This window comes from Meriones unguiculatus, chromosome 4 (assembly GCF_030254825.1).
Source record: "Meriones unguiculatus strain TT.TT164.6M chromosome 4, Bangor_MerUng_6.1, whole genome shotgun sequence".
Taxonomy (NCBI): domain Eukaryota; kingdom Metazoa; phylum Chordata; class Mammalia; order Rodentia; family Muridae; genus Meriones; species Meriones unguiculatus.
This window is the reverse complement of record NC_083352.1, coordinates 76574878-76593707: the sequence shown is the minus strand read 5'-3', so window position 1 is coordinate 76593707 and position 18830 is coordinate 76574878. Positions and strand designations below refer to the sequence as shown.

Here is an 18830-nt window from a genome sequence, read left to right as displayed (position 1 = left end):
AAGGAAGGAAGGAAGGAAGGAAGGGAGGGAGGGGGCCAGGCCTGGTAGTGCTTACTTTTAATCCCAGCACTCAGGAGGCAGAGGCAGGTGTATCTCTGTGAGTTCAAGGCCAGCCTGATCTACAGAGTGAGTCCCAGGACAGCCAGGGCTATACAGTGAAACCCTGTCTTGAAAAACCAAGAAGGAGGAAGAAGACGACAAAATCAAAGCCCAATGTCACTGTATCAATAGGGGAAGAAAACAAAGTCCTTATGAAAAAAGATGAATAGTTTTCTCCGAGGTACAATATTTTGGTGTTAGGCCACCTAGGGTTCAATTTCCAGGATGGTTAATAATAATTACATGACCTATGCAGTTACATTCACCTAGCTAGGGTTTAGATCCTGTTCTATATTTTGGACATTGATTCAGTTTCATACCTGTCCCTTTAATAAAATAAAACATCTTAACAAAAAAGCAATTAAGGAGAGAAGGGTTTAATTTTGCTTACAGTTTCCAGATACTGCAGGGAAATCACCGCAGTTGAGAGCAGAGAGGTCAGTTCATACATGCCCACTAGCCTGCTTGTGTGCGACTTGATTTGGGAATGGTGCCGCCCGCAATGGGCATTAATTTAATAAGACATCCCTCCCACAGACATGCCCACAAGCCAACCCAAGGTGGACAGTCTCTCATCGAGAGTCTTGCTGAGTGAATCTAGGTTGTCGAGTTGACAGTTAAAGCTAGCCGTCACTGTTGTAATAATAAAATCTTCAAGGAAGCCTGGTAGGTGTTAAGGGGCTTAGGAGAAGCTGGATGGGTCCCATTGGGGAGGACTCATCAGGCCCCTTTGGTGGAAGACTAATTCCCTGCTGTGCTGTGAGTGAGCAACTGCCCTGTGAATCTGGGGGTCACTTGACCACTGCTCTTGGTGTTCCATGCACATCAGCCTGGCTAGAGCAGTTGGCTTCAGCTGCCTACCATCTGACAGACGAGTTTTTCTGACTCCCAAGGGTAGAGGTGGAAATACCTCAATTCACCCTTCTATCACACCACATCTTTCTGGATCCAGAGTGCATCGAGGCAGTCAGGGGTGGGTGATGGGGTTTGTGATCCATTAGCGAGCTGTGCTTCTTCCGGTGGGAGTGTAGCTCAGTGCTAGCGAAAAATCTCCCAACGAGGGGCTTACCACAGCCCCTGCCTAGCACAGAGGAAGCCTGAGTTCAATCCCCAGAAATACACACACACAAAGGAAAGAAATGAAACCAGCCACGCTTCTTTTTAACAGGAAATACTCAGTAAATCCCGAGCAGGAGACACGGGGGTCAAGTTGGAGGTGAACGAAAGGTCAGTGTGAGCCTTGTGGTCGCAGTAGGTGAGCAAGGTGCTTGCATGAAAGCAAGACCCGCAGCGAAGTGCCGATTAGCAGCTTTCCTCGGGGTCCTCTAGCCATCCCAATGCCTTTCCTGCTCCTAGCTCCTCCTGAAGGGTTTCCTGGCTTAGGAATGAAAAAGCAAGTCTTCCACCTGCTTTTCTGTGTCTGTTACCAACCTTTCTTTTCACTAGGATCCTTGGTTCCTGTACCAGCCTGATGCAAGCCATCAAGGTCCTCGTTGTGGCCTCCAAGGACCTCCAGAAGGAGATTGTGGAGAGCGGCAGGGTAAGTGGAGCTGTGGGGTCGGTTCCTTCCCCCTCGTCTGTGCTCAGGGCTGTCCTGCAGCATGGGTGGATCTGCCATTCCTAGGGAAAATTGCAGACACTGTAGGAAGTTGAGGATTCCTGATGGCTGCCTCTAGGGAGCAGTCAGCCAGTGGCTTCTAGCCGCGGATCCCAGAGGCCACACACAGACCAGACCTGTGCAAATGCAGCATTACAAGTCTAGGTCTTCAGGGAACAACCGAGGACTTGGGGAAAACGGGTAGATCTCAGGGATAAACCTGGTATGTTCCGCAGACGTGCAAGACTGGTCCTGTAGACACCAGATCTACAGATACTTAACCCCTTCCATAATCCAGTGTTTGTAAGGCTAAGGCAGAGTGATCTCACGTGTGACCTCAGCATCGGCTGTGGAACTGGACTGTTTCTCAAAACTCCCTTCATGAATTGAGGCTGTAGCTTGGTTGGTAGAGTCCCTGCCTGGCATCTCTAAAACCATGGACTCCATCCCAAACTGTACATAAAACCATGCGTGGACTATCTCTGACATTGGGAGGCAGATGCAAGCGGATCTCTGTGAGTTCAAGGCCGGCCTGGTCTATACATAGAGATCCTGTCTCAAAGCAAGAACTTAATGGGCTAGAGGGATGGCTCAGTGGTCTAGAGTACTTCCTGGTCTTCTGAGCCAACACATCAGGTGGTTCACAACTGCCATATAGCTCCAGCTGCAGAGCTGATGCCTCTGTTGTCACCAGACACCTGCGCTCACTCTTTCTTTCTTTCTCTCTCTCTCTCTCTTTCTTTCTTAGTAATTTATTTTTGTTTTATGTCCTTTGGTGTTTTGCCTACATGTGTGTCTGTACAAAGGTGTTGGGTCCTCTGGAACTGGAATTATAGACATTTGTGAGCTGCCATGTGGGTGCTGGGGACTGAAATTGGATCCTCTTGAAGAGTAGCCAGTGCTTTTAAAAAACAGCAGAGCCATCTCGCCAGGCCCACCTGCACTTTCTTACACAAACACATAAAAGTTAAAAAATGAGTCTTCTCTACTTTTCATTATCTCCATGGCCTTAGGGATGTTATTTTGCCTATTTGTACCTTAGTTTTCTTATCCATAAAGTGACAGTAAAGACACTTAGCACTTGGTAGGTATTCTATAAACTTAGCTGTTAGTGGCTGGGTACTGGGCCAGTGAGCTGCCTCAGCAGGGCATCTGACAAGCTGAGTTCAGTCTCCAAGTCACATGTGTAGGTGGAAGGATAGAGCTAACCTCTGACCTTCACACTTGGCATGGGCATGTTCACCCACACACACATGTGCATGCAGAATATATAAATAAATTGTTGGGGACATAGAGGTTCTTGTACCCACAGAGAAGCACTGAGAGAACCAGAAATGCTAATCATACAGGGTGTCTCCTCAATGGAGGAGATACAATCGAATACCTAAGTCCATCCAGGAAGCTGGGAATGGACTGTTAATGACCTGGTGACCTCTCTGTTATCTGTGCTGGGAGTGGACTGTTAATGACCTGGTGACCTCTCTGCTATCTGTGGAGGGTGACCTCACCCAAATTCCCCAGAACAGTTACCCAGACTCTCCCCTCCCTAACTAAGGGTTACCCATCCTTGGGGAAGATATCACATGGACTCTGGCCTACTGATCTCCTAACCACACTAGACTTGAGGCCTTTCAGCTTAGAACCCACCCTCATGGTCACATGTACTTGTAGAAGAACATAGAAGTTTCTATGTAGCCACACTGTAAGCTTTACTGTGCACCTGGAACTGGACTCTTTGTTGCCTGGAAACCTCTTCCCCAATTGTACTGTGTTTTAAATATGCTGACAGTGGACCGCCTGGCATTGGACTCCAGAAGTCTGATCCAGGTTGACAAGGTCAGTCAGCACTGGGCTTTTATTCTCATCTCTTCATATGGTTCACTTTCCTGTATGGCATCTTCAGGGACCCCCCTCAATAAATGTAATTTTTTTCAAAAATTGGGGTATGGTGGTACACTTGGGAGGCTAAGGTAGGAAGATCAAAAATTGGGGAAATAGCAACAAATAATGCAGTCTGGAGAGATGGTCCTTTGGTTGAGAGCACTGTTGTTCTTGTAGAGGACCGGGTTCAGTTCCCAGCACCCGTGTGGCGGCTCACAATCATCTGTAACTCTAGATCCAGGAACCTGACCCCCTCTTCCTGCCTTTGCATACATACGGTGCATGTACATGCAGGCGAAACACTCATGTGAAATATGTTAAAAAATTAAAATTAGTCTGGGCAGCGGTGGTGCACATCTTTAATCCCAGTTCTCAGGAGGCAGAGACAGGCAGATCTCTGAGTTCAAGGCCAACCTGCTCCACAGAGTGTGCTCCAAGACAGCCAGGGATACACAGAGAAACCCTGTCTCAAAATCAATTCAAATCAAATCAAAACAATTAAGCTCTTTTATGTTTTGGTTCTATAGGGCACTGCATCCCCTAAAGAATTTTATGCGAAGAACTCCCGGTGGACAGAAGGGCTTATATCTGCCTCCAAAGCTGTTGGTTGGGGAGCAACCATCATGGTGTAAGTGTCTGGCTCCAAGGTGCCCCACGCCCCCTTTGCCATCCCATTGATCCACCCCAGACGGTTGCTAAGAGAGAAAAAAGCACCATTCTCATAGCCAGGCATGGTGGTACCCACCCACCTGTAGTCCCAGCACTTAAGGGGCTCAGTCAAAAGTATAACAGGTTAGAGGCCACCCTGGGCTAGTGTAAAAGCAGAATTTACAGTGCCACTGAGGTAGGTCAATGGTAGAGCATTTGATGAGCTTGTGTTTGCTCCTTGGTTCAAGACCCAATCATTTCAAAAAGTTTCTTTTTTTGGTGTTGGGTCTGTCTGTTCGGTTTTTAAGACAGGGTCTCTCTGTGTAGCCCTGACTAGCCTGGAACTCATTATGTAAACCAGGCTGGCCTTTAACTTATAGAGATCCACTAGCCTCTGTCTCCTAACTGCTTGGATCAAAGCTGTGTGACACCATGCCGGCCAAAGAAGTCCTAGATCAAAGATGTGTGACACCATGCCTGCCCCAAGAAGTCCTTCCTGGAACTCACTAGCTAGCCAACCTAGGCCTAATCTGTCAGCTCCAAGTCTCATTAAGAGACAGTGTCTCAGCCAGGCATAGTGGTGCATGCATGCCTTTAATCCCAGCACTAGTGAGGCAGAGGCAGGAGGAGCTCTCTGTTCCAGGACAGCCTGGTCTACAGAATGTTCCAGGACAGCCAGAGCTACATAGTGAGAACTTGTCTTAAAAAACAATATCTCAAAAAAATAAGCCGTAGGCAGGTATGTAAGCTGCCTTTTCTGTGTAGCCAGGGACTGAGGGGTTATTGGGGTCATGATAGTTTATGCTCTCTGTAACTTCATCCTTCATGACTCTTGGTTCTCAGGGATGCTGCTGATCTTGTGGTCCAAGGCAAAGGGAAGTTTGAGGAACTGATGGTATGCTCACATGAGATTGCTGCCAGCACAGCACAGCTTGTGGCTGGATCCAAGGTAGGACCAGCTGGTACTGGACACTCCAGCACACTGTAAGACCTTTCTGAGTTACAGAGGACTTGAGCCATGGAAGTGACCTCAGGGACAGGTGATAATCCATAGCCCTGCTTGGTGGTATCCCGAATAAAAATTCTGCCTTTCAAGGGTTCCATAGCACCCTCTTTTTAAAGCCTGATATATGCCAGATGATGATGGAGCATGCCTTTAATCCCAGCTCTCAGGAGACTGAGGTAGACAGATCTCTGAGTTCAAGGTCAACCTGAACTACGCAGAGAAAAAAAAATGTCTGAAACAAACAAACCAACCCTAATATATGCCAACAAGGAGCTCCTCCCAGCTCATCACATGCATGCCTTAGTGTTCTTGTCACTATCGTTAGGTAGCTTTTGAGGGTCCCAGGCATGTCATCCTTGTAGCATTGCCATCATTCAAGGAGCATTCAGGTGAAACAGATGACATGGCCTGTCATCTCAGCTACTTTGGAAGATGAGGCAGGAGAATTAAAAGTTAAAGTCTAGCCTGGGCTTAAAGTGAATTAGGGCCAACCTAATAAGACTTTGGCTCCTAATAAAAATTTTAAACAGGGATCAGTGAGATGGCTCAGCCAGGGAAAGGCACTTGTTACCAAAGCTGATGATCTGAGTTTGATCCCTGGGACCTACATGCTAGATTGAAATGACTCCCAAGAGTTGTTCTCTCTGACTTCCACATGCACATCATGACATGCATACCTACACATAAGCACTACATAAATAATAAAAAGTAATTTTAAATTGTCTGATAGTACAGTTTAGTGTCAGAGTAATTGCCTCAGATCTGCTGGTAAGAGTCAGGGGCCATGGTCAATGGTAGAGCACCTGCCTAGAAACCCCCAGTGATGTGGCTCAGTGCTGGAGCACCTGCCTAGCAAGCCCACAGCCCTGGTTATGTCCCTAGTATCCAAAGATGAAAAAAGCATCTGTTCCCCAGGTGTGGTGATGGAGACACAAGCTCTAATCACCACACTCAAAGAACAGAGACAGGCGGGTCTCTGTGAGTTCACTACACCCAGGGCTGCGTAGTGAGGCCCTGTCTCAAAAAAATAAAATACAAGAAAAGAAGGATCTGTTTGAGGCCAACCTGGCTTATCTAGCAAGCTCCAGGCCAGCCAAGGCTACTGTGGAGCTGCTTGGCACAGTCTACAGGTCACCTGACTTGGCCTTTAGAGTCTATATAACCACTAATCTGTCCCTCCTTTGTCTCTGAACATGAACCACTGCCCCATTTAATCCTCAAGCCAGGCAGTGAGCTGGAACTCCCCGGAGTATTCTTTATCCCTCCCTTATTTCTTAGGATTCCAAGTTCTTTTTTTCTACACATGGAAGAGGTTCATGCAGATAACTATACAAGCCAGAGTGTAGGCTAATCCAACCTATATGCCAGGGGTCACTTTTACTCTAGACATGTCAGGGGCTGGTCCCACAGGCAACAGTGACTGAGAGGCTGACTGGTGACAGCATTCACTCTCCTGGGCACCATCAGGCCAGCTCTTCAGTCCCATGCTTGCTGCTTCTGATGTAGTGTGAACACCAATGTCGTCTGTCCCGGCAGGTGAAAGCTAACAAGGGCAGCCTCAATCTGACCCAGCTGCAGCAGGCCTCTCGGGGAGTGAACCAGGCCACAGCTGCTGTGGTGGCCTCTACCATTTCCGGCAAATCTCAGATTGAGGAGACAGGTAGCCTTCATAGTCTGCATCTCTTTCTCCATGATCTCAATTTAGTTCTGTTTTTTATTTTTATTTTTCATTTTGAATGTGTGGTGTGAGTGTAGGTGTGTATACTAATATATGTAAGTCTCTTCCAATATTGATTCTCTTGCTCTCTTTCTATCTGTGTGTGTGTGTGTCTGTCTGTCTCTTTGTCTCTCTGAGATAGAGAGGCCAGGCTGGCCTTGAACTCAGAGATCCACCTGCCTCTGCCTTCTGAACACAGGAGTTGAAGGCGTGCACCACCTCACCCTGCCCTTTGTAGACACACTCTTGGGAAGGGTGTGGGCAGCTAGGGGTGTCGCTCAGTTAGTAGAGTGCTTCTCTGGTGTGTGCGAAGCCAGTTGTCCTTTTGGTCCTTATATCCAGACTGATCTCCTAAGGTAGGATGTCATAAAACTGATTTTATATTCCCACAGTGCCAGGCTATTAAGTAGATTTTTCCTTACACTGCTTCTCTGAGATCAGAGAAAATTCTCTACAAGTCTAGTTATCCCCAGAGAATCAGACCCTGGTTACCTGTGAATTGTGAATTAGTTAATTTTCTCCTGTTTGTGAGCAGATCAAAGATCTAAAAGATCTAAAAGCATCTCTCTCTCTCCCTCCCCCACCCAAGCCCCCCCCCACCTCATTTTTTGAGACAAGGTGTCTCTGTGTAGCAGAACCCTGGCTGTTTTGGAATTCTCTTTGTAGCCTGTGCTGGCCTCCAACTCAGAGAGATCAGCCTGCCTCTTCCTGAATGCTGGGATTAAAGATGTGCACCACCACGCCTGGCCCCTAAAAGCACCTTTCTAAAAGGAAGGATTTGGGCTGGTAGCTGGCTCAAAGAATAAAGGTAACTGCTGCCAAGTCTGATGACGGAGTTCAAGCCCAGTACCCACATGATGAAACATGAGTGTCCTTACTCTCTTTGGCCTTTACTCACATAGCACGGCACCTGTATGTGCATGCTGACACTAATAAGTATGTTTAAAAAAAATTAGCTAGGTGATTCTGTCACACACCACACACTTACTCCTAGCACTTCGGAGGCAGAGGCAGGCAGGTCTCTCAGTTCAAGACAGCCTGGTCTACAGAGTAAGTTCCAGGAGAGCCAGGGATACACAGAGAAACCCTGTCCCAAAAAACAAAACAAAACAACAACAAACAAACAAACTACAACAACCAAAAAAGAAATTAGATTTATTTTGGCTCATAGTTTGAAGGTATAGTTCATGGTGTTGGGAAGTCCTGACAGCAGGGGCATGAGACGGCCAGTCACATGGCAACCACAGTCAGGAAGCAGAGGCAGGTGAATGCTGGTGCTCAGCTCGACCCCTCTCTCTGTATCTCTCTTACTCGCTCTTGCTCTTTTTGTCTGTCTGTCTTTTTCTGAAATGGGGTCTCACTGTGTAGCCCCAGCTGCCTTGGAACACACTATGTATTCAGGCTGCCCACAATCTCATAAAGCTCCTCCTGCTCTTGCTCCCAGAGTGCCAGGGTTACGGGCGATCACACCTGATTTCCACTTTCTGCTTATTAATTCATTTGAGGACCAAACACAAATCCAGGGTAGGTTTTTATACCTCAGTTAACCAGTCTGGAAGCCCCACCATAAGCACGCCCCTGAGGCCTGTTCCCATGGGGATGCTGCAGGTGATCCCTCACGCTGGGAAGAGTGCTTGTCACCAAGGCTGACATCCAAGTTCAATCTCCTGGAACCGTATGGTCACTGGGGAAGACCAATGTGTTGTCCTCTAAATTATACATAGAATTGTTGTTGTTTTGGGGTGAGACTGAGCACCCAGCTAGGGAAGTAGCCATCATTAAATGACAGCTTAGATAAACTTTGTAGGTGGTAATTGGTCCTGCAGGGGGTCTTTGAAGCTCCAGGCTCCTTTCCCTTTGAAGTTTTATTTTGGCTCCCAATACCATGAACTGTACCTTCAAACTATGAGTCAAAATAAATTTAATTTCTTTTTTGGTTGTTGTAGTTTGTTTGTTTGTTGTTTTGTTTGTTTGTTTGTTTTGTTTTGGGGGTTTGTGCTTTTGGTTTGTTTTTTTTTTTTTTTTTAAGTTTATTTATTTATTTATTTTAGGTGAGGTCTCAGTATATAGTGGCTGGTCTGGAACTCACAGAGATCTGCCTGTCTTATGTCTCCTGGGTGTTAGGATTAGAGGCATCCGCTATCATGCTTAGCTGTTTCAAAAAAAAAAAAAAAAAGTAATAAACTAGCCCTCACATCCTGTAATTCCAGCCTTCCTTCACTTCTGTCCTCTGGGCATGCACATGTGTGTTTGTGTATGAGTGACTCATGCATCCCTGTGAATATAATCCTGAAAGAAGCTTAAGACTGCGGGGGGGGGGGGTATTTTGGCTCACACTTTCGGAGGGTTTTATTCATGGTTGCTTGGCTCATGAGCTCAAGCAAAACACTTTGGCAACCTGAAGCGAAGCTTGCTCGCATTATAGTTGACCAATGGGCAGCCGGAACTACGGGCTGGGCTGTAACCCTAACGGGCTTGTCTCAGGCTGGAGAGATTGCTCAGTCAGCAGAGTGGTTGCTATGCAAACACGAGGACCTGACTTGATCCCTAGAACCCAACCCACATAAAAAAGCCGGACGTGGTGGTGGAGCGTTGGTGTAATCTCCGTGCAGGGAGGTGGGCATGGGCAGTCCCTGGAGCTCGCTGACCAGCCAGCCCAGCCAACTTGGTGAGCTCCAGGTCTCTGACAGACCCCAGTTCACAAAGCAGGGTGGAGGAGAATATAAGCAAATTAATTAAAGAAAGTACAGTGGTCAGCTCCTAAGGACAACATCTTAAAGATGACTTTGACCTCACACACACAAACATACATGACATGCCCTTGTATACACCTAGTGTGCACACACAAAAAGGCATGCCTCTAGGGACCTCCTTCTCCCAGCCGGGCCCAACCTACTTCCTCCCAGAATATCACCAACAGCTGGGGAACAAATGCTCCAAAGAGGGGCCTGTAGGGACAGTTCAGCTCGAGACCATGATGGTGGCAAAGGGCATGGCAGGCGCTGCAGGGGTGGGGGTGGGGGCTACCACTGTGCTTGCAGTTGCCATCACTTGACTGGCTCTTCCTCCATCCATCCCTGCAGATAGTATGGACTTCTCAAGCATGACACTGACCCAGATCAAGCGCCAGGAGATGGATTCCCAGGTGAGAAAACCATGGCTAACCACGTCTAAGGCTGGCTGTCTCCGCTGCCCGCACAGCAGCCTCAAGTGTTGTTCCCAAGGGGAGAAGCCAGAGAGACAGGATAATTGGGGGAAAGTGAAGCCTGGTGTGGGCATGTATGTGATAATCCCAGCACTTGGGAAGCTGAGGCAGGAGGACTGCCATGAGTTTGAGGCCAGTGTGTGCTACATAACAAGACCCTGTTAAAAAGAACGGCAGTGCTGACTCAGCAGCAGTGAGAACTTGTCACAACAACCTGCAACTCCAGTTCTTGGGGAACCAACACCTTGCGGCCTCTGAGGGTACCGGCACTCACTTGCATATGTCTCCCTCATATAAACAAAAGTTAAAAAAGGAAAAGGGTAGAGAAGGCTAAATGCTGCATTGTGTATCTGCAATCCTGGCACTATGGTGGTACAGGAACGAGCCTGGTTCCTGGGCTACTCTGGCTCATGTAACCCGGTCTAAAAGAGGAATTAAACTAGGAGCTGGGTTGTGATGTAAAAAGGCTTGTCTCAAGCTAGGGAGATAGATCAGTCAGTAAAGTGAAATTTAAATAAGCTATGGAAATGGGATGGACATGATGGAAGAGGGAATCTGAGACACAGAGAGACCAAGTTAAATCCAAAGAAGACAAGTCCCAGAGAAGTTCAAAGGACCATTACAAGGGCTGCATGTCATTTGGTCTTAGAGCACCTGCCTAGAATCCCCCGGTGAGGGGCTGGAGCGTGCCACTTGTCTATCATCCACGAGGCCCTAGATCGAGCCTCACACACAAACACTTCAAAAGAGTAACAGAGACTGAGAGATACAGTGGTGGGAACACAGCTCATTGGTAGAACATTCAGCATGAGTTTGACACTAGCTTAAATCCCCAACCTCTCACTCCCTTTGCCAACAGGTTAGGGTGCTAGAGCTGGAAAACGACCTTCAGAAGGAGCGTCAGAAGCTGGGAGAGCTCCGGAAGAAACACTACGAGCTGGCCGGCGTCGCCGAGGGCTGGGAAGAAGGTAAGCCCACCATGGGTGTTTACTGACGGTGCCGCAGTAGGGACGGGCCTTCCCGAAACAGAGCAGGACCTCTGGCCTGCCCTTTCTCTCCTCTTTCCATTCCTAAATAACCTGTAAGCCTAAAGCCGGGGTCTGCATCATGGAGAATTAAAAAGCTTTTGTTGTTGCTCTTCAAAGCCGCCTCGGTAATGTGGGGTTGCATACCTCTGAGCCGAGAGCTTGGGAGATGGACGCAAGAAGGTTGGGAATTTGAGGCCACCCTCAACTACATAGTTATAAACAATGTTATAAAAACCTCTAAGCTGATCAGGAAACTGACCAGTGTCACTACAGTGTCCTCTTGTCTTTTTGTTTTTGGGGTGGTTTTTTGGTTTTTTTTGTTTTAAAGATTTATTTTTATTTTCTGGGTGTGAGCACAGATCTGTGCTGTCTTGTGGGTTCTGGGGCTCTTAACACTGAACCACCACCTCCAAGCACATGCACACATTAAAAAAGTAATAATAATTTTTTAAAGGCCACAATGCCCAAAAGTGAACAGACTTAAGAGGATGAATGGAATGTAAAAATACTCAGACACACCCCCAAGCTTAGTCTGGTGGCACCTGCCTGTATTCCCAACTATCCTGGAGTCTAAGACCAAAAAAAAAAAAAAAAAAATGAAGGTTTGAGGCCATCTTCATTCCACAAAATGAATTCAAGGCCAATGTAGGCAACTTAAGACTCTTTTAAAAATGGAAAGTAAGAAAAGGGCTAAGGAAACAAGAGAGATGGCTCAGCAGTCAAGAGCCAAGAACACTGTCTGCTCTTTCAGAGGACCTGAATTCAGTTCCCAGCAACCACAGGGCAGCTCACAACTGTCCGTAACACCTGTTTCAGGGGATCACCCTCACACAGACTATACATGCAGTCAAAACACCAATACACACACACACACACACACACACAGTTTTTAAGAATAGAGGCAGGTGGATCTGTGAGTTCCAGGCCAGCCTGGTCTACAGATGGCTAGGAAAGAAAGCCTATAGGGAGTAGGGGGGAGGCTGGCTTAGCTAGGGATGTCGCTGGGTTTTGAAATACTTGCCCTTGGATTCTTCCATCAGCAGTAGAGCACGTGACTGGAATATTTCAATGAACCCCGGTTCCTGAACCTAATTGGGAAAGAGGGGACTGACTCTGGAGAGCTGCCTTTTGTCCCAGGCCAGAGACCTGCTGCTGTATACAGCTTCTTGCATGTCCAAAGTGGTTCAGTCCATAACAGGCAAGATTGTTGTTGCTTATAAGAATTTGACAAACCCTAGTCACTAAGCATATATCCATCACCATGATCCCTATTCTTGGACATAGTTAATGCCACCGTTGTATGGCGGTCATGAGCTTGAGAGTCTTATGTGCCCACAGTCTGCTGCATGTGTTCATGTATGCATGAGGTTCCCTGTGATTTGTTGTTGTTGTTGTTGTTGTTGTTTTTAGGGACAGAAGCATCACCTTCTACTGTTCAAGAAGCAATACCCGAAAAAGAATAGAGCCAAGCCAACGTCCAATACATCAGAGTGTAAATCCTTGTTCCCCTTCTGTTTGTGCTGATCCCACCATGGCACTCCAGGTCCCTTGCAGACCTCTCCATTGACAAAAGCTGAAGGCCGTCATGTTTCCTCGCGCATGATGAGTTCTTCCCGTGTCCCTGGCATAAGGCAGACCAGGGTCGGCCTGAGCAAGCTCAGATCCACAGAAAAACAGCGACATGGCCATCCTGCCTTGCCTAATATCCGCTTCTCATCAGTCGTGTCCCTCTTAAGAGAGGGCTCTTGTCCTTGTCCTGTCACGGGGAGCTTAGAGAGGAGACATCTTACACCTGTTCTTTTTTTTTTTTTTCCCCCTCCTCAGTCTTTTGCATTTTGTCATTTGCACAAACTTGTGAGCATCTGGACTCCGTTGGATTCCAAACCAGACCGCTGCCTGAATCCATGGCCAGAAGGACAGCCGGCCTGGCCAGTAACACCAAAGCAACGGTTCTTCCCGCCACACCACACTTTTGGCAGTTGGATGGTTTCCCTCCTGCTTATCATTAGGTGGCCAATCAGCTCTTTTGGTTTCCTGTTTCGAAAGTTTCACACAGCCAACCTTCCCAAGAAGGGTTCCAACCCTCAGCCCCACCCTGAGCTCTGAGCCTTCTGAGAGGAAAGCCCCCACACACACCATGGTGCGGCTCAGGCTATGCCGTGGTGCTCCAGCTCAGCCCTGTGTCAGCCAAGGCCACGCCACAGGGTGACGACTCTCCTTGGAAGTCTGAAGCAGAGCTAGTGCCTTTACTTTCTGACCCTGATGCCAGCCCAAGGCCTCTTTCCAAGCCAGGGAGCACCAGAGTTTAAAATAAAAGACGAAGAAAAAGAAAAACTACAGGGGTGCAGCTGTTCAGGAGGCAAATTTCTTAGGAGCTCCTGCGAGCAGGTTCCCCTCCTGTCACACGCCGGAATGGAGCTGGTGTGAACAGCGACACTACATCCCCCGAGCGAAGCTCCTGTGCCATGTCACTGCGGTCGCCTCTCGTCAAACCTAGGCAAGGCCCTCAGAGGGACAAATATAAAGGACCAGAAGTGGGGCCTTCCCCTGCTGGCCTGCTTCTGCATCCTGTTGAACCAGAAAGAGATGGTTCTGTGTGCTACTTATCTGACAGACCCACTTGCTTCCATCAGGAAAAGGCCTCTGCTCAGTGTAGGACTCTTTGTATGTATTTATTACTAACAATCTTCACGCAGTGTCTGCCCCAGAGATGCTTGGGGCAATCAGGACCGAGGCTGACTGACCAGGCTTGCCCTCTGCCATCATTCTTCACAAATCATGCACAAGGTTAAAGGGCCAAACCCTGGTCATTTCCAGGCTCGGATTCCCAAAGGAGGCAAGTTCCTCAAAGCACTGAGGAGCAGGGAAAAGGAGAAAGGGACCACTGGCTATGACACTGTACCCACCACCACCCACCCATTCTTGCTCCTGTGCAGACAGGGTGGGCACACACGGGCATCCCACCTAGACACAAGAAACCAGATGGCACTTTGCAACTCCCAAATGGACCCCCTGAATTAAGTGACCTTCTGATCTGTAGGGTGGGGCAGACAGATGGCTTCTTCCTTCTTTATCTGCAGTGAATGCATAGGCGGCAGCCAGCTGCAGTTCCTTGAGCCTGTCCCCACTGGGGCATGGTTCAGCGTTGCTGGGTACTGGGTTGTAAGACTAACGTTTGATCACTGTGAATTAACCCCCCTTTTCCTGCTACACCCACCTCCACTCTGTCCCCAGGTGTTTTCTCAGTGGGCATTCTAAAAACTCCCAGAAACCCAGATGACTGCTGAGACATGTGACCTTCACATTGGGCAAAAGGAGTTAGTTATTGGCAGCAGAAGCTGCCCATTCTGATACCAGAAGACTGTCTCTCTGCTTAGAGTTTCTTGAGTCCAAGGACCAGAACAAACAATGTGTGGCATTGTTGGCCCATTTGTGCCAATCAAGCCAACCCACATGATCACTGTAGGTCAGCTGTTCCAAATAACTAGGTAGCCCTTGCTTATAGGGTCAGTAGATCAGGACTCTGAATGAATAACACACCTGTCTGGAAAGCCATCATCATTTTAAAAACCTTAGTGAACTCTGCCCAAGTAGCCAAGTCAAGAGCCCCAGCATGAGGTCAGTCAACAGCACAGGAGGGTCCCTCCCTACCTGCTTGATGTCCCATCAGTACTTTGTAGTAACTCAAGTCAGAAACTGTCTTTTTCTAGCCAGGCTTGCTAGTGCATGCCTGCCATCTTGGCACTCGGGAGACTGAAGCAGGACAATCTTGTATATAAGTGGTCTTTGGAGACAGGGTCTTACTGCATAGCCCTGGATGGCCTCTTCAAACTAGCTTTGTACACCTCATTGTCCTTGAACTCAAAGAGATTTCCTCTGCCTCCCAAATGCTGGGATTAAAGGTGTGAGCCATTGCACCCAACTTAGGCCATAATTATTGGCTCTGCTGTTACCTAAACATGAGTCTTTAACTCAGTGGTTGGACAAACCAAACTCTGAAAATCCCTATAGCTCAAAAGGAGACACACAGCCTTTTATAGCCTGAGGCTCCTTAGACTAAAGTGTGCTGCAAGGGTGTAGCCAGACCCTCAAGACAGGGAACTGAGGGGCCAGAGAGAGGTTGGCATTTAAGAGCACCTCCTTCTCTTCCAGAGGACCCAAGTTTTGTTCCCAGTGCCCACATCATGTGGCCTGCAACCGCCTCTAACTCCAGCTCCAAGGGATCCGATGCCCTCCACTGGTGGCATGCAGTCATGTGGACACACACACATCCTTTTAAGTAAAAATAATTCTTAAAAAGTACTTTTTAAAGACAGAAGATTGACAAAATAATGGCTGAGGGTGGGGTGAGGAGGAAGCTCACGTCCAGCCATGTCTCATATTTAACGGTATTGCAGTTTTCTGGTCATCGAGATTAAGCACATGTATGCATAGATCTCCCTTCGAGGGGTCAGGTCATAGCTGAGCAAGGAGTTTATTAACTACCAGGCTTGTCAGTGCACACCTGTACTCCCAGCATTTGGGAATTGGAGGCAGAAGGGTTGTGAGTTCAAGTCTAGCCTGGATTATATTCTGAGACCTTATCTCAAAAAGAAAAAGACTAATGTAAATGGCTTGTTGACTGTACTCACCACATCACTATTTCTAGAGTCCTGTGTGTTTAAACCCTTAGCCCAGTAGCTCAGAGGACCAGACACCTCCAGGGCACCCTTTCTCAGAACTGGTGTGGATGCCGAGTCAGGCACCAGGGGTTGTGCCAGGTAACCTGAGGCACAAGTATTTGTCATTGTGGTCACATTACTGTGATGTGACCTCTCATCTTAGGAGGAGTTGGTCCTCATCTTCTGTCTAGGGGAGTTTTTACTTAGTCATCAGCTTGGTTGTGGAAGGGTCTCTGGCACTGTTTGACCCTAATTTTTAATAGATGGCAAATGTGCTACCCTGTATTATTGCCTTTCTGTATCTCTGGGAACCTTGCTGGAAAAGCAAGTCTTTGGGCACAACACTAACTGCCAATTAGAATGGCTTTGCCCTCCCGGCCATCTTGGAAACTTCTTATTGGCCTTCAAACCAGAGTGGGCATTGCCTTCTCTCCACCATCTTTGAGCATCCTCTATGTTGGCATCCAACAAGAATGAGCTTTGCCTGCTCTTCCTGATCTTGGAGTCTCCATACCTTCCAAGCAGAACAGCTTTGCCCTCTCTGCCATCTTGGATCCTCCATATTAGCCTTCCAACCAGAGTGGTGGTTCTCAGAGACCGTGCTGTCTGTAACATTGGAAACCACTACCGCACTTGCCAACCCTCAACAGTGATCCAGAACAGCTATGTGCCACCCTGGCTCCCACGTCCAGGCCAAATGCAGGACCAGCAAACATAGTGGTAGAGTGCCTCTCCCAGGAGCCAAAGCCACAAATGTTTGATTAGACATGACTGGATCCAGGTGTGAGCATAGAACCTTCTAGACATGTGTTTCAGGTGACCCTCAACTACCTCAGGTTTGAAGACCCTAACTGATTACCATTCTAGGGACAAACCGAGGAATCCGGCTGGATCTTGGTGATAACCTAAATATCTTAAGCTTATAACAGACTCTCAGACATGCAGGGGTGGGGTTGGTTTTCGATTGTTTATACCCTCCCCCTTAGTTTTTAACCTTTTCCACCATTTTCCATTAGAATAGTTCCTCTAAGTAAATTCACTTTTCACAGTGTGCCTACCTTCCCAGGGCAGGTAGCTACCGGCTCTTGTTTCCTCCCAACAACTTTTATTATGGAATGAAGACCTTTCTTTGTATAATGCATTGCATCTGTGTTTTTAATTTTTCCAATAAATATGTCAGCCTGGCTGTGGAGAAGAGTGGTATTAAAGGACCAACCAGAGTGGCCCTGAGGAATGGGTACCAATGTCTTTTTTATTGTTGTTTTTCTGTTTTCGGAGACAAGGTTTCTCTGTGTAGCCTTGGCTGTCCAGGACTTGCTATGTAGACCAGGCTGGCCTCTAGCACAGAGATCTGCCTGCCTTTGCCACCCTAAGTGCTGGGATTATAAGCGTGTGCAATCAAGCCCAGGCTGGGTGTCAATGATCTTGTTTCTGTGGTCTGAGAGACATAGGATTGACATGGCAGTTCACAAACACCTTTAACTCCAGTGCGATGGTATTGGCACCCTCTTCTGACCTCAGACTCCTACACATATGCATATACTCAGACATACACACTACTTATAAGATACATTTACCAGATTTCTCTGTGTAGCCCTGGCTGTCCTGGAACTGGCTCTGAGAACCAGTCTGGCCTTGAACTGGGAGTTCCTCCTGCCTCTGCCTTCCTAGTGTCAGGATTAAGGGTATTCACCCCCTCCAGCTTTCTTTTTAACAAATATTAAAATACATATATATATATACACACACAAAGAGAGGTTGGAGAAAAGGCTTCCCACTTAAAAAGCAATTGCTGCTCTTCAGAGGACCTGGGTTCGGTTCCCAGTACACACATCAGGTAGCTCTCAGCTGCCTCTGAGTCCAGCTCTAGGGGATCCTACCCCTTCTCCAGCTTCTGCAATCACTTGGACACACTGGTGTATATACACATAAATTAGGCATATACACATAAATTTAAAGATAACTAATTTACTGTTAATTAAAGAAACATTGGTTGTGAGCTGGGTATGTAGCTCAACAGTAGAGTGCTTGCCTGCCAAGCACAGAGCTGTTTGCCCCATCTGCAGCATTGCAAACAGTAGCGGTGGCGAGGAAGAAGGGCCACAGTCGTGCAAGCCTGTACTCCTGGCACTGGGAAGCAGAGGCAGGAGAATTATACATTTGTTACTGGCCTGGGCTACATAGTGGAACTTGGCTTCGGTATCCTAGAAAGGGTGTAGCATGGTTGAAACAGTGCTCACTGAGTATGCCCAAAGCCACGGAGTTCTCTGCAGTTTGTGAAACTAGGCTCATGGCTTATGGCAGCAACTCCAGTCCTTTGTGGGTAAAGGCAGCAAGATCAGAAGTTCAAGGGCATCTTTGGCTACACAGGGAGTCATAAGCCAGGATGAGCTACAGGAAGCTGTTTCAAAAAACACTTGAAGAAAGGAAACACTGTATTAAACATTTTCCATCCTCTTTAAACACAACGGTGTGAGAATGACCTAACCAGAAAGGCTTGAAGTAGTCAGGCCTCTCCATAAAGACCAGGGCTTAGGCTGGTGCTGTCCCGTCCCTCCAGACTTCACATGCTTATTAGCTGCAGATAATAGAAGCTTTCAGACCAGGCCATTTGCAGCCACCAGAAGCTTCCTGGAGTAACAAACAATGAGGCTGGTTTGCTTGACAAGTTTGCCGCCGCAGGGTTAGCTGCAGCCTAGTGCTGCCACTGTGAAAAGCCAGGAGGGGCCCATGGGTAGATAAAGGCTGGGGTGAGACACATATGGTCCAGATGGCCTCATCCACAAAGAAGAGCCAAGGAGATACTTGTAACCCAGCCTTTTTGAGCCTGGGCTGGGAGGACTGCAAGCTCCAGGACAGCCTGGGCTATGTAGTGAGTCCATGTCAAAAAAGAAAAAGAAAGAAAGACCTAGCAATATTCAAAGAAGAGAGGGCCGGAGAGAAAACCCAAGTGGATAAAGTGCTAACCATGTAGGTGTGATGACCTGG

The 18830-nt window shown here is 47.7% G+C and overlaps 1 protein-coding gene across 5 annotated transcripts in view; it reads left to right on the top strand.

The window, feature by feature from the left end:
- The window catches only part of Hip1 (huntingtin interacting protein 1), a 125413-nt gene extending 108376 nt beyond the window's left edge, over nucleotides 1–17037 (top strand). For 4 of the 5 annotated variants that reach the window (XM_060382200.1, XM_021649325.2, XM_060382202.1 and 1 more), the window contains 8 exons: nucleotides 1268–1326; nucleotides 1546–1639; nucleotides 4105–4205; nucleotides 5069–5174; nucleotides 6768–6891; nucleotides 10032–10093; nucleotides 11013–11121; nucleotides 12592–17037. In XM_060382200.1, the coding sequence (XP_060238183.1) occupies nucleotides 1268–1326; nucleotides 1546–1639; nucleotides 4105–4205; nucleotides 5069–5174; nucleotides 6768–6891; nucleotides 10032–10093; nucleotides 11013–11121; nucleotides 12592–12644 (708 nt within the window). In that variant the 3' untranslated portion in view covers nucleotides 12645–17037. The other variant, XM_060382201.1, reaches the window with a different exon arrangement.
- Nucleotides 17038–18830: the final 1793 nt, after the last annotated feature.